The sequence below is a fragment of the Asterias amurensis genome, chromosome 19 (assembly GCF_032118995.1).
Source record: "Asterias amurensis chromosome 19, ASM3211899v1".
Taxonomy (NCBI): domain Eukaryota; kingdom Metazoa; phylum Echinodermata; class Asteroidea; order Forcipulatida; family Asteriidae; genus Asterias; species Asterias amurensis.
This window is the reverse complement of record NC_092666.1, coordinates 4,676,022-4,689,124: the sequence shown is the minus strand read 5'-3', so window position 1 is coordinate 4,689,124 and position 13,103 is coordinate 4,676,022. Positions and strand designations below refer to the sequence as shown.

General features: G+C 37.8%; 1 protein-coding gene across 1 annotated transcript in view; it reads left to right on the top strand.

The window, feature by feature from the left end:
• LOC139951270 (uncharacterized) overlaps nucleotides 1-13,103 on the top strand; it is a 39,716-nt gene that overhangs the window by 9,392 nt on the left and 17,221 nt on the right. The window contains exon 2 of the mRNA XM_071950070.1: nucleotides 9,261-9,599. Within this exon, the coding sequence (XP_071806171.1) occupies nucleotides 9,261-9,599 (339 nt within the window). The remainder of the gene's footprint in view (nucleotides 1-9,260; nucleotides 9,600-13,103) is intronic.

Genomic DNA, 13,103 nt, shown 5'->3' with positions numbered 1-13,103 from the left:
CCGATTTAATGACTTTTCCACAAGTCTACTGTTGACCCTAGTATTGGCCTTGGTGCCCTTTACTAAAGTCAGCTTCTTGCCAATAGAAGTGCCCTTTGCAAAACGAAAGTGGCCTTGCCCTCTCAATGATGAAGTTCCACTTTTCAAGGCCTTGTATTATAGGCCTTAACAGGTATGGAGTTCATTCGTATCTTGAATTACGCATGTAGCTGTAAAAACTGATTTTTGAAATGGTAATGACCTCACGTTTCAACCTTAGCCAAGTCTTTCTCAAATTTCTACTCTATACTTCTCAAATGTGAAGCCATTAGGCCTACTGCTTTTTGATGTGAAACATTCATCTCAACTGACTCTTTCGGTTTCTGGTTTCTTAAAACTCTTTTTCTGTCGATCACTTTTGTATTATTTTAACAGTTTTACCGTTGTTTCCAAAGTGGGAGAAGAGGTGAAAGTTGAATAAAGAGGTCAATGGGAACGACTGATCTCCCTTTTACTGTCAATTTGAATGTTTTTGCCGATCAATTACACATCAAAGTTTTTGTTAATCCTTACATGTACAGTCAATGTTTTACAAGAAAAAAAATCATATATGACTGACATTCGTTTAAGATTTGTTTCTATTCCAATACAATAGTGGGAAATTCAAGCAGAAAATTTATGACTCATTATATCGAGTCAATATATGCCAAGCTTAAAACAAATATGGGCATCAAAGAACAATTATGGGCACCAACAAGTCTTGCAATAGCCATGCAATCAACCAGCAACGTGTCATCTTGTCAACCGAAACTGCTAATTTTAATTTTTAAAAATAACAAAATTATTTGATACAGTAATCCTTACAAACAAATTGATTGTCATTACATGGTCTAATTTAACTTCAAAGGCATTGGTTTGATTTATGAATGTTGATTAGAAAACTGGTATAACTGAATACCTTTATATTGCCCATCACTCTCCAGTGGTCTTTGTACAGCGTTTAAAATCTTTTCAAAGTGCAGGCTAGCTTATTGATTGGTCACTTTGTTCAGTTTGTAATTTTTACCAACTGCGAGTATACTTGGGAACTTTCACACCAAACTTTGTATTGTAACCACTCGTGGGAACTGGACCATCCTGATTCTACAATGATCATTGTGAAATATTACTCATGCGTAGAATTCACACAGTTCGTAATGTAAGCTGACAAATTCTTGTCAATTGAGAGTTTTTAACGGTCTACTGGTTTTGTCCATTCATAGATTTCTTGTTGACTAACTTTCCCAACAGTCAAAAAGCTTATCAAAGGGAATGTCATGCACTAATGGCTTCATGTGAACACGTTTTCTCTAACACTCGAAGGTGACGAAAGCATTTTTGTTTGTTCCATTTTTGTTTTTTTATACACTTCGTTTTGTTAGTGCAAATTTCTATTTTACATCCCCTGTAAACTTTGATAATCCAAGTTAATGTTTTGTACATTGTAATGTATTTTTGCTTTTTTCTTTCTTCTTTCTTTCCCTTTATTCTTTTTGGAATATGTTTGGTCATATAGACAGATGGCGCTTTACAAATTATGTACTTTTATTATTTTACATTGTTTTCTCTTTACAAAAAGAGATAATAAATGGCCATTATAAGAGATGTTAAATTTGCATCAGGGATAAAGAGTATTAATTTTGGTTTTTACCCATACCCGATATTCGTTAGCACTGTATACTCAATACTTTCCCGAGTCCTGTGAAAAAAATCACAGGCATGTTACTCGGGTGTGATTCGAACCCACGACCCTTGCAATTCTAGAGCAGTGTCTTACCAACTAGACTACCGAGGTTGCCCGGTAGCTAGAGGCAGTTCGAATCTTATGTTTTGGCAGCGTGTACCGCAACGATATTCGTGTAAGACATGTTAAATTTGCATCTGGGATAAAGAATATTAATTTTGGTTTTTACCCATACACCGATGACCATTAGTTCATATCCTTTAATTGTGCAAGAATGCTGTATACATTGTACATGAACAACGTGCTATACCTTGATTCAAAGACAGTAAACCTGTCAGCGGTATAGTTTTACCAACGGACAAAAACAAAAATTCAAAGTAAATCGTATATCAGTCAGTATGCAGCATGACTTCAGTCAATGCATTGGATAGTTTCTCACAGATATCATATGAGCTAACTGCCATTGTTTACACCACATGAGACTGACTAATAAACACAGGCTGTCTAGTTTGCATAAAATGTATTGAGACTGGCTGCTTTATTTAGTCACTCAAGAATTTCAAACATGTCAACAATAATGCTAACTGTGCTCTGAAGAATGTGGATTTCATATCTTTTTCATAGAGAAAGAAAATGCCTTCCTCCAACTCCTGTACATCATCATCATGTTGTATAAAGCATGCAATTTGATGATCGGGTATCATGGTACAGGCCTGTATGCTTACTTTTTGAAAGGGCAAGGGCACTAAGGCATTTTCTCCTTGGTACATGTACATTGTATTAAAGGGCACTCCAGGAAATTGTTAATTTCTACTGTAGCATTTTAAGGGCATCAATGCAATGCCCAGAGGGCCTGGAGGCGTTGCTTTTGTTCAAGGTTTTAGCCAGGATTTGGTAAAAGGGTGTCCACATTTGCTGGAAATTTTAAAACTGGGTGTCCAAATTGTTCACTTACAATAAATTTACATGTAAATGACAGATGAAACAGGGTGTCCAAATTAAAAACAGGGTGTCCAAAAGACACCCAGACACCTCTCTGGCTAACACTATGCTTTTGTTGCCTCTGAGAAGAATCTGGACAAAAAAAACCTGGACAATTCAACTTTCAGGGAGGTAATGGATTAAATTTCAAAAAATGTTTTAGGATGGATAAAAAAAACACTCTGTTTGATTCTCCAATAACTGTCCATCTAAAATGTAGTTAAGTTTAAGAAAACAATACGCAAGCGAGTTTAACCATGGAGTTTGACCATCTATGGTTCTACCATAGCAAAAAGAGAGAGAGAGTTTTCCAATAGTTTGTATGATTTCTTAAGAACTGTTGACTTGTGGTTACCTTGACGAACAAAGGAAGTGTTAAATGACCATGTCTTATGTGTCAGAGAGGATGTTTACCATGTTGTTTAGAGAAACCTTCTTAGGGCTTTCTTTAAAGGAACACGTTGCCTTGGATCGGACGAGTTGGTCAAAACAAAAGCGTTTGTAACCGTTTTTTATATAATGCATATGGTTGGAAAGATGTTTTAAAAGTAGAATACAATGATCCACACAAGTTTGCTTCAAAATTGCGTGGTTTTCCTTCTACTGTGCGAACTAACACGGTCGGCCATTTATGGGAGTCAAAATTTTGACCCCCATAAATGGCCGACGTGCTAGTCGACGAGGTAAATGGAAAACCACGCAATTTCGAGTCATGTTTGTGTGGATCTTTGTATTCTACTTTTACAACATCTTTCTACCCATATGCATTTTATAAAAAACGGTTACAAACGCTTTTGTTTTGACCAACTCGACCGATCCAAGGCAACGTGTTCCTTTAATACAAAGTACACAATGTACTAGCCTTGAAATGAAAGAGAAGATCAGAAACCAGTACAGGGAACAGAGCAATGTTAAGAGCTGGATACAAACAGGTATTGTTGAGCCATGTTGAGCCAAGAACATGTGTAGGCAACTCAGGGAACAGCAACATTTAGAATTTCCCATGGATTGGGATTCAATGAACTGAAACTTTGACCATGAATGTCAATTGGTATGACTCCACCCACGGGGGACTTTTCACTAGTTTCCTATTGTTGACATTGTCAACCAATTATGTATGCATACAATGATTTCATATTTATTTCTACACATGTAGCTCAGTTTGTAAACTCATGTTCCAGCCTTGAGCAAACTACATTCTGATTGTTGTGGTAACCACATCACAGAAAACGTCAACACATGTGTTAATTTTTAGTAAAAACCAGGGCCCAATTTTATGGCTTCGCTTACCGACAAACTCTGTGCTTAAGATCATCATCCTGCGCTTACGCAGCGAATTCGCAAGCGGCAAATTGCTGTTCTAGCTATGTACAAGTGAAGAATGCCTAGTATTGTAACAGGGAGTACGCATGCACACACACAATCAAAACCTCAGTGCTAACCTATAATCTAAATTTTAAAAGCAATTTTAAAACGTTCTCTGTTCTACAGTATAGCCTACAGAGCTGGAAACATATGTGCATCTTGCAATTTGGGAGATTTTGTACATCAACCAGGGAAATAGTTAGATATACTGTAGAATCAAATTCAAAATTTTTATAATCAGGGAGATTTTTCAGTTTTTTTCATCAGGTCAGAACGTAGCACAATCGGTTTATTTTCAGGGCAGGCCTGGACTTACATGTTGAAAGAGCAAGGCAATTTTCATTTTGCAAAGGGCACTTTCCATTGCAAAATCTTAAGTCAATGGGAAACTTTTGCAAGGGCACCAAGGCCAAGACCAAGGGCAACTGAGGCCATACATGTTGCCCTTGGTCTTGGCCTTGGTGCCCTTGCAAAAGTTTCCCATTGACTTAAGATTTTGCAATGGAAAGTGCCCTTTGCAAAATGAAAATTGCCTTGCTCTTTCAACATGTTCAAAAATGAAATTCCAGGACTGCATGGAACCTTTGGTAAAGAGGAATTGATCAGAGTTGGCAGATAACATGCTGCAGCCTAATGCACCTCCCACTTGGGCCTACATTGTATCCCTCATGAGTCTCTACTACCCAAAAGCCATCTGTATTTGATCAAAACTGGCAACTACTCACAAAAACCCAATTTGCATTCCAATTAAATCATTTAACACAAAGCACCTGTGAGTGTCTGTGGGTGAATTGGGGTCGTTTTAAGGGTCAAGGGGTCAAGCAACATGGGGCATACCTTACCCCAATGTCCCATAGAGACAAATTCAACTTCAAGCTTTGTACATGTAGTTTGGCTTCTAGGAAAGGCTGTTCAGGATCTAATTCATCAAATACTACCAGGGGAATATCTAGGACCTTCCATGACCTTGTGAAGTAACCACATTTCCTGCTTTTTTTTCCTCCCCGCTTTTAGTTGAGAGTCCTGTAAGGTAATTTTCTGGATAATTTATCACAACAAATTTAGGGGTTAATATGATGAAATGTGTAGGAAGGTCTGTAGGCCATGGGTTTCATAAGGTCATCTGCCATCTGAAGATGGTAGTCTCCATGGTTCAAACCCAGCTTTAGTCAACTTGTCTTTATTCAAATCAGAATCATTTCAAATGTAGGCCTACCAAATCAGTTTTCCTTAGTGGTTTATTACTTGTTATAAATATTAAAGATACTGGACACTATTGGTAATCACTCAAAATAATTTTTTAGCATAAAAACCTTACTTTGTAACAAGCAATGGAAAGCTGTTGATAGTATAAAACATTGTGAGAAACGGCTCCCTCTGAAGTAATGTAGTTTTCGAGAAAGAAGTAATTTTTCACTAAAATATTTTGAATTTGATTGGATTGTTTCAAGACCTCAGAATTAGATTATTAGGTCCCGAAATCAAGCATCTGAAAGCACACAATTTCGTGTGACAAGGGTGTTTTTATTCTTTCATTATTATCTCGCAACTTCGACGACCAGTTGAGTTCAAATATTCAAAGGTTTGTTATTTTGTGCATACAGCGTTGGGATACACCGAGTGAGAAGACTGGTCTTTGACATTTACCAATAGTGTACAGTGTATTTACACCTCAGTGAAACTATTCGTACAAATTGTATTTATTTCAAAGTGTATGAACTGGAGAAGGGATAAAAAGGTCAAATTTCATATGAAGTGTAGGACAACTTGCAAGGGGCACTTTCAGGTCTGATTAGTTCCAAGGGGCACTTTTAGGTCTGATAAGTTCCAAGGGGCACTTTTAGGTCTGATAAGTTCCAAGGGGCACTTTTAGGTCTGATAAGTTCCAAGGGGCACTTTCAGGTCTGATAAGTTCCAAAGGGCACTTTTAGGTCTGATAAGTTCCAAGGGGCACTTATAGGTCTGATAAGTTCCAAGGGGCACTTTTAGGTCTGATAAGTTCCAAGGGGCACTTTTAGGCCTGATAAGTTCCAAGGGGCACTTTTAGGTCTGATAAGTTCCAAGGGGCACTTTTAGGTCTGATAAGTTCCAAGGGGCACTTATAGGTCTGATAAGTTCCAAGGGGCACTTTTAGGTCTGATAAGTTCCAAGGGGCACTTTTAGGTCTGATAAGTTCCAAGGGGCACTTTTAGGTCAGATAAGTTCCAAGGGGCACTTTTAGGTCTGATAAGTTCCAAGGGGCACTTTTAGGTCTGATAAGTTCCTGTGAGGGCAAGGCAATATCTGCTAGAAATCTCTACTTGAACATTCTACTGGACTAACAAAGGGCTCAAAGGCAATGATTGATCAGGGCCCTATTTCATAGAGCTGCTTAACGCTAAGCGCATTTTTGAAGCAGAACAACTTGCTAAGGTGTAAACATATTTCACGACAGGTTGGCAAGAAAAATTAGGCTGCCATCTTGTGCACTCGCCATTGATTTGTATTGTTATGTCATTAATTTTTGTGAAGCAAAGCACTGAAAGGAAAGCATGTCTTTTTGTGTGCTTATGGTTAGCAGTGCTATGAAATGGAAATCCAGTGCTATGATTATGAATGGAAATCGCACAGAGTAAGCACAAAATGGCCATTAAGCAGCTCTATGAAATAAGGCCCTGTGGCATGGAGGGGATAGTCTCCACCATAAAATATAGTCCATCAAAGCGAAAGTCTTTAGAGATAAATTTAAAAGCACCCAGCCCAAGACTAGATTAGGATGCCACAAAGTCTACCTGCAATTCCAGGCATTCATATTATTAACTTTCTGACTGACTATTAACTTTCAAACACAAATTCTGGCATTAACTTAAACACCAGATGGTATTTTTGCCATTGTGAAACTATTTTCATCCTCAAGAGACTTTCAAACCTTGATAAAAGACCTCATTACACCTTGTTAATTGAATGACAAGATGGTCTCGTACATCAACCTGCCCCAACTCATGTTTTTATTAATCAATCACAAGTTTTCAAGTTTGTGTCTTTTGAGAAGCATGAATAAATGTGTGAAATATGCCAATGGAATGGTGACAGATGGCTGGCTCATACTAAATGCGTGGGTAGTATCAACAAAATGCAACAGTAGGAATAAAGGTGGCTTATCCCTTTCCTTAATCCCTACAGGGTCGTTCTGGTTTTAATCTGTCCCATCAGGGGATATTAAATATGCATTCATGAATAACCGCCAGGGATTTCAGGCATTCTGATTGGGTAATACAAGAACCTACATGTACACACCGATCACATGTACAGCAACAATTACAGCCAGCTTTGTAAATTTTAACCATTTTTACAGCCATAAAAAAAAAAACTCTTCCAGGGTCAAAACATCAGGGCCCAATTTCATGAAGCTTTGGGGCAGCTGTTTGAAAAAGTGTCTTTGCTTAGCAAAATTTGAGCGGGGCATCAGACACAACAGTGTGAACCTAATTTAACTGTGACTGGTCTCCTGTTTCTGTTAAGCAATACTCTTTTGTGCTAATAGCAAGTTGTGCTTATGAAATTGGGCCCTGTCAATACATTTAAAGACAGTGGACACTAATGGTAATTGTCAAAGACTAGCCTTCACAGTTGGTGTATCTCAAGATATGCATAAATTAACAAACATGTGAAAATTTGAGCTCAATCGGTCATCGAAGTTGCGAGATAATAATGAATGAAAAATTACCCTTCTCACACGAAGTTGTGTGCGTTTAGATGGTTGATTTCGAGACCTAAAGTTCTAATTCTGAGGTCTCAAAATCAAATTCGTGGAAAATTACTTCTTTCTCGAAAACTATGGCACACAATGTTTTATACCATCAACCTCTCCCCATTACTCGTCACCAAGAAAGGTCTTCTCTAATGCCAATAATTATTTTGAGTAATTACCAATAGTGTCCACTCCCTTTAACTATCTTATAAATTAACTATCTTTTAAATTTAAACACAGTCATTTCCAACAGTAACTGATTTTTTAACCAATAACAAAAACTTAGCATTCTATAAAGAGTTTTACCCTACCAAATAAACTATAACAAAACAGAAAGGGGTAACCTTTGGCGATTTATGTGGATGCTAGGATGCTATGGGTTAATTTGAGGTTTGATTGCAAACTTAGCCCGAAACCTTTAAAAATTCACCGCTCTGCATTCAGAACACTTTTTAAAACGAAACTAAACACCCATAGTTTATACTTCCAAGTCAAAAGCTTGTGGTTTATTCCTGGATTGTTTTACAACCCCTCTTCATTCCAGCTCCGAGCATGGGGGAGCTTGGAGCCTTAGAGCATGGAGGCAGCTCTAAGGAGTGATGGCTGACAGGTTCTTGTGGTGAAGGGGTCACAATGAGGTCGAGGGAAAGTGGCCTTGTGTAAACCTCTTAGTAAATCACACAGTAGTTTCAGTAATAGTTGTAGATTCAATGCCAGGCTGCACAAACATGACAAGGGGAGGTTTAGAGTTGGGGATTTGTTGTCAAATGATGGGATTTTAGTCTATGTTTCACGCTGAGCAGTAAAAGGTTTCTCTGGTCTTAAGAAAATACTATTTTGAGAGCTTCACTGATCCATGCTTTGGCAACTAAAGGCTTTGGTTGTTAAAGTAAGGCTAAGATTTAACTTGTATTTGTTGAGACTTTTTATACATGGCAAGCAGGGCCCAATTTCATAGATGTGCTCAGCTAAAGAAAACTTTGCTAAACAATTTTCTGCTAAGCAGCTTGTAACTTCTTTTTTTTCCGGTAAGCGTAATGCTAACATCTACTTTTTGTCCTTTTGTAGCTCTATGAAATTGGGCCCTGTAGTGCTTATTGGAAGAAGAATAAGTACTTAAATCAAATTTTGAATTTTTATACTTGCTACAAATTTACAGTAATGCATTGTAGAAAGCAGATTTTTATCAGTAAGCTCTAAAGAGAATCATTATTGTTTAATGCAAGAATAAATTAGTTGCATCCTCTGTATTTTTTAATAAATACAAAGTGTAGGCTATAAGTAGAAGCCAACCAAATAATTTATGTTCACATCATGAGAAAACAATGATGTGTTTTTTGTTTTGTTTTTGTTTTCTTAAGGAAGACTATGTACATGTATGGTTGAAACGTCAGGCCATTAACTTTTGTTTGCATTAATACAATCATAGGTCCTTTTTGCAATAGCTAAATCTGTTTTCTCAAATTTCTTTTCTGTGTACAGATTCTTCAGAGGAACAAATCTTCGTTCGTACCGGTGAGACTGTGATCCTCCCCTGCAATCAATCAGTCCCCGTCCCCTCCCCAAGTGCCCCTTTCGTTTTATTCTTCATCCAATGGCGTCGCCTGGATCTACCGTTCCCATTCTACATCGGTTTCTTAGCCAATGAACCGTACGTCGACCCCCAGTACGAAGGAAGGGCTAGCGTTCTAGATGATTTATCGCTACAGATTAATGATATAGTAGCGGAGGATGATGGAATGTACGAGTGTCAAGTCATTGTTTTGAATGGAAACTATGACGATATTGGAAATGGAACATTTATTCATCTTACTGTTATAGGTAAGTTGAAACAATTTATATTGGTTTTACCCATAAAATGTACACCGATGTGTGTAAGCATTAGATACTCAGTACTTTCCTGAGCGCTGTGAACAACATTTCTGATGCAATTTTTACCAAAATTGTCCAACTGTGACTTGATGCAAGAATTTAATAACTTCTTTTAAAATTGATCAGGGGTGGAATTATGTAACGCCTTGACTAAAGCCCCTTGTTTATCCTTTTTCGGCCCAGGAATGGAGGGCAGTTTATATCAATTGTACCTAACACAACCCATCCCACCCCATTAAATCAAATGGCCTATTTTATTGTGCATCTTAATGGGTTTCGGTTTCAGTCTGAAGGTTGATGTTTTATGTGCTACTTGTTGATCTGGACAGTTATTACACCTAAAATTGTTTGGGGGTATTTGGGTTAGGAGGGGGGGGGGGTCTCTACATTTAAGTCTAAAGCTGGGCAGAAAGATGTTTCATAATCCACAGCTGGCATTCACTTACTGATCTGGACAGTTATTGCACCTAGAAAATTTTTGAATGGCATTTTGGGGAGATTTGAATTTTGGGATTGGGTTTTCCATGGATGCTCTAACACTGTCTAATGCGCAGCTGGGCATAACCTACAACAATTCACAATTTGCCATTCACTACATGTACATGTCTATAGATTATCTAGGCTACAGTAGGCCCCACTTATTTATCAGGGTCTTTCACCAAGAAGCCCCAAAACCAAGTTACCTTTTCTTTAAAAAAATTATCTTGTTTAATGTAGGCATACAACATCCACAGAGGCAACTATAAGGCCCCCTTGAAATGCTCTACAGTAGATATTTACAATTTCCTAGTTGGGTGCTTACCAAAGAGAAAATGCCTTGGTGCCCTTGCCTTTTCAAAAATGAAGCATACAGGCCTGGTAGGCCCTACTTATTTAAGGGAACCTTCCCCAAGAAACTTCCAAAACCAAGTTACCTTTTCTTTTAGAAATAATCTTGTTCAGTGTATGTACAACATAACATTTGATTTCCTCGACACACACATACTGTAAATCACATCAAACACATGATAAGAAAAACGGTTAATTGCCAAATTTCTGAAATCCAACTTAAGCCATTAACCTGTTTTTGTAAACATGAAGAAATGTTGGTTTTAAATTGCCGTTACAACAAGGAGGGCAGGACTTCACAAAAAAAAGATCTGAATTCAAATAATGCAAACAACAACTTTGAAACATATTTCCAACCGTCAAAACACAACATGTGATTTCATTGGTCAATTGAATCCCAGTAATAAACAATACCAATTTGTTGTTGTTGAAAGCCAACTGTTACCTCATCCACCCCCAGTGGCCGTGTGCCACTCACAATAGTGTCAGAGTATACTCCCTCGCTTGGTGAGAAGGGTACAACTAAAGTCACTTGGGATTATAGAAACACAAGGTCACTTTTAGGCTTGGCAAGCTGCTCCTACAAATCCCATCCCAAGGGCTTGACAGAATAATCTCATATAGAAGCCTTTAGTGGAAGTGTTTATCTTGAGTTTTTTTTTGATGAATTAAATACCTAATGAGGGCCTGGTACTTGAGACTAGGGGTTTCTTACAAGAATACCACAATAGGGGCTTAGTTAAACTGGCACTACTGGGCTTCAAGAAGTGTGAACTCATTTCATTGTATACTTGTTGGCTGCGTAGCAGAGTTGCTAAGTTGCAGGACTTCTGTAGGCAAATATTATAAGAATCGGGCTACAATGCACTTGTAGCTGTTCTTGCTACATGTACAGTGTATGTAACACTTTCCTGCTCTTTTAGCAAACTTGAGTGCTTTCTTTTTAAAAATCAATCTGTGCACTTTGTGCTATGCTATAATATACATTGATGTATGCCTATGTATACATGTTATCAAGATTTTCCTCTGCTAAGCATTAGTGAGCAAATGTATCTTACAAAACTGTTTGGAACAAGATGGTTTAACTGAAAAAATTGTCTGTTACAACAGACTCTCAATCTGTGATTAGTTCACACTTCTCGTTTCCTCATTGTAAATAATAGGCCTAATGAGGGGAAAAAATTGATAGCAGGTCTGTGAAAACTATTTTTTGTCATTTTGTTGCTGGAGTTGGCACTTAGTTTGTTTTTTTACAATGAGAAAAGATTTCACTTCGGGTTTTATTACCTGTCATGAATGGCCATTTAAATCCCGATTTATTTTCTCATTTTCAACGAAGGGCAACGATTCTAAAAGTCTTTGAGAAAATACTCTGAATTGTATAGAGTTGTTTGCAAAGGCTGTTCAATGTTGGCCTCAGGGTTGGGCAAGAACTCAACTGGCGCGGTTTTGAATTTCTTGTTTCCATAACCTAGGGCGTACTTGTGTTACCTAAAACTTGATACTAATAATCTTGGGTAAAAGCCAAGCTGACAAAAGCTGTGTGGCTGAACAATGTACGTATGTAATGTACATGTGAACAGTGGCGTCGGCACTGAAATCTTACTACACCAGAACCATAGCTTTGATGTGATGAAAATCCATGTTGCACACATGCAGTATTAGTGATGAGATAGACTTTTATCTGAATTCAGACTGTTTAAAGTCTAAATGGTTATCAAGGTACTACAACATTTTCTCAAAATTAAATAAAGTCGGGCTCTTGGGTCTACTTTCACTGTACACTGAGGATAGCCTACTGTTCACTAGTGCTGGGCGAATAGTGAAATTTTGTTATTCGGATACCGCTGGCCAACTATCCGAAATTAACCGGATATTCGAATAGTTTTTTTCGCCGGATCTAATTTAAAGATGGCGATTTGCTTTTTCTTTTGATCGTGGATGACTCTACGTGATGGAAAACTTTTGTAATCTTTGAACAAATTACGTCAGAAAGGTCATTGTTTTAACTCTTCACGAAGGTGAGCATAGTTAAATACTTAATTTATGCTGTTTTATGCTGTCTTAATAGAAGTTTCATTAGGATTCAGACAAAACATTCATGTCAGTTGTCGCCCGACGTCCGCGGATATTCGGATATTAAAGAATATCCGGTTACTTGGTTGTAATTACAGAACTATCCGGTTTATAAATACATGTAGCTATTCGCGCCCTATGCGGATATCCGGTTAATAAAAAAAAGGCATTCGCGGTTACGGATAAGAAAACCTATTCGCCATTAACCGGATATTCGAATAATTCGCCCAGGCCTACTGTTCACAACAGCTCCTTTGAGTCTATAACTCAAAGGGTGACCAAAAGGTGGAATTTCCATCATTTCATTGTACCGGAGTCCTTATCCACAGATCTGGATTCCAGTTTCACTTTCAGACTTTTGTTGTCAGCAATGACTCCTATCCCTGATCATACATGTAGCATAGATTGTAAGTGTGTATGTTATTAACAATGTGTCCTACACTAGTTTCTAAAGTTATCAATATAAACCACAAGGGAAACTGACTGGGTAAATTTGTAATTGATTTTTGGGGTTGGAACAAAGAATTGACTAGAGTGGGATTCGAACCA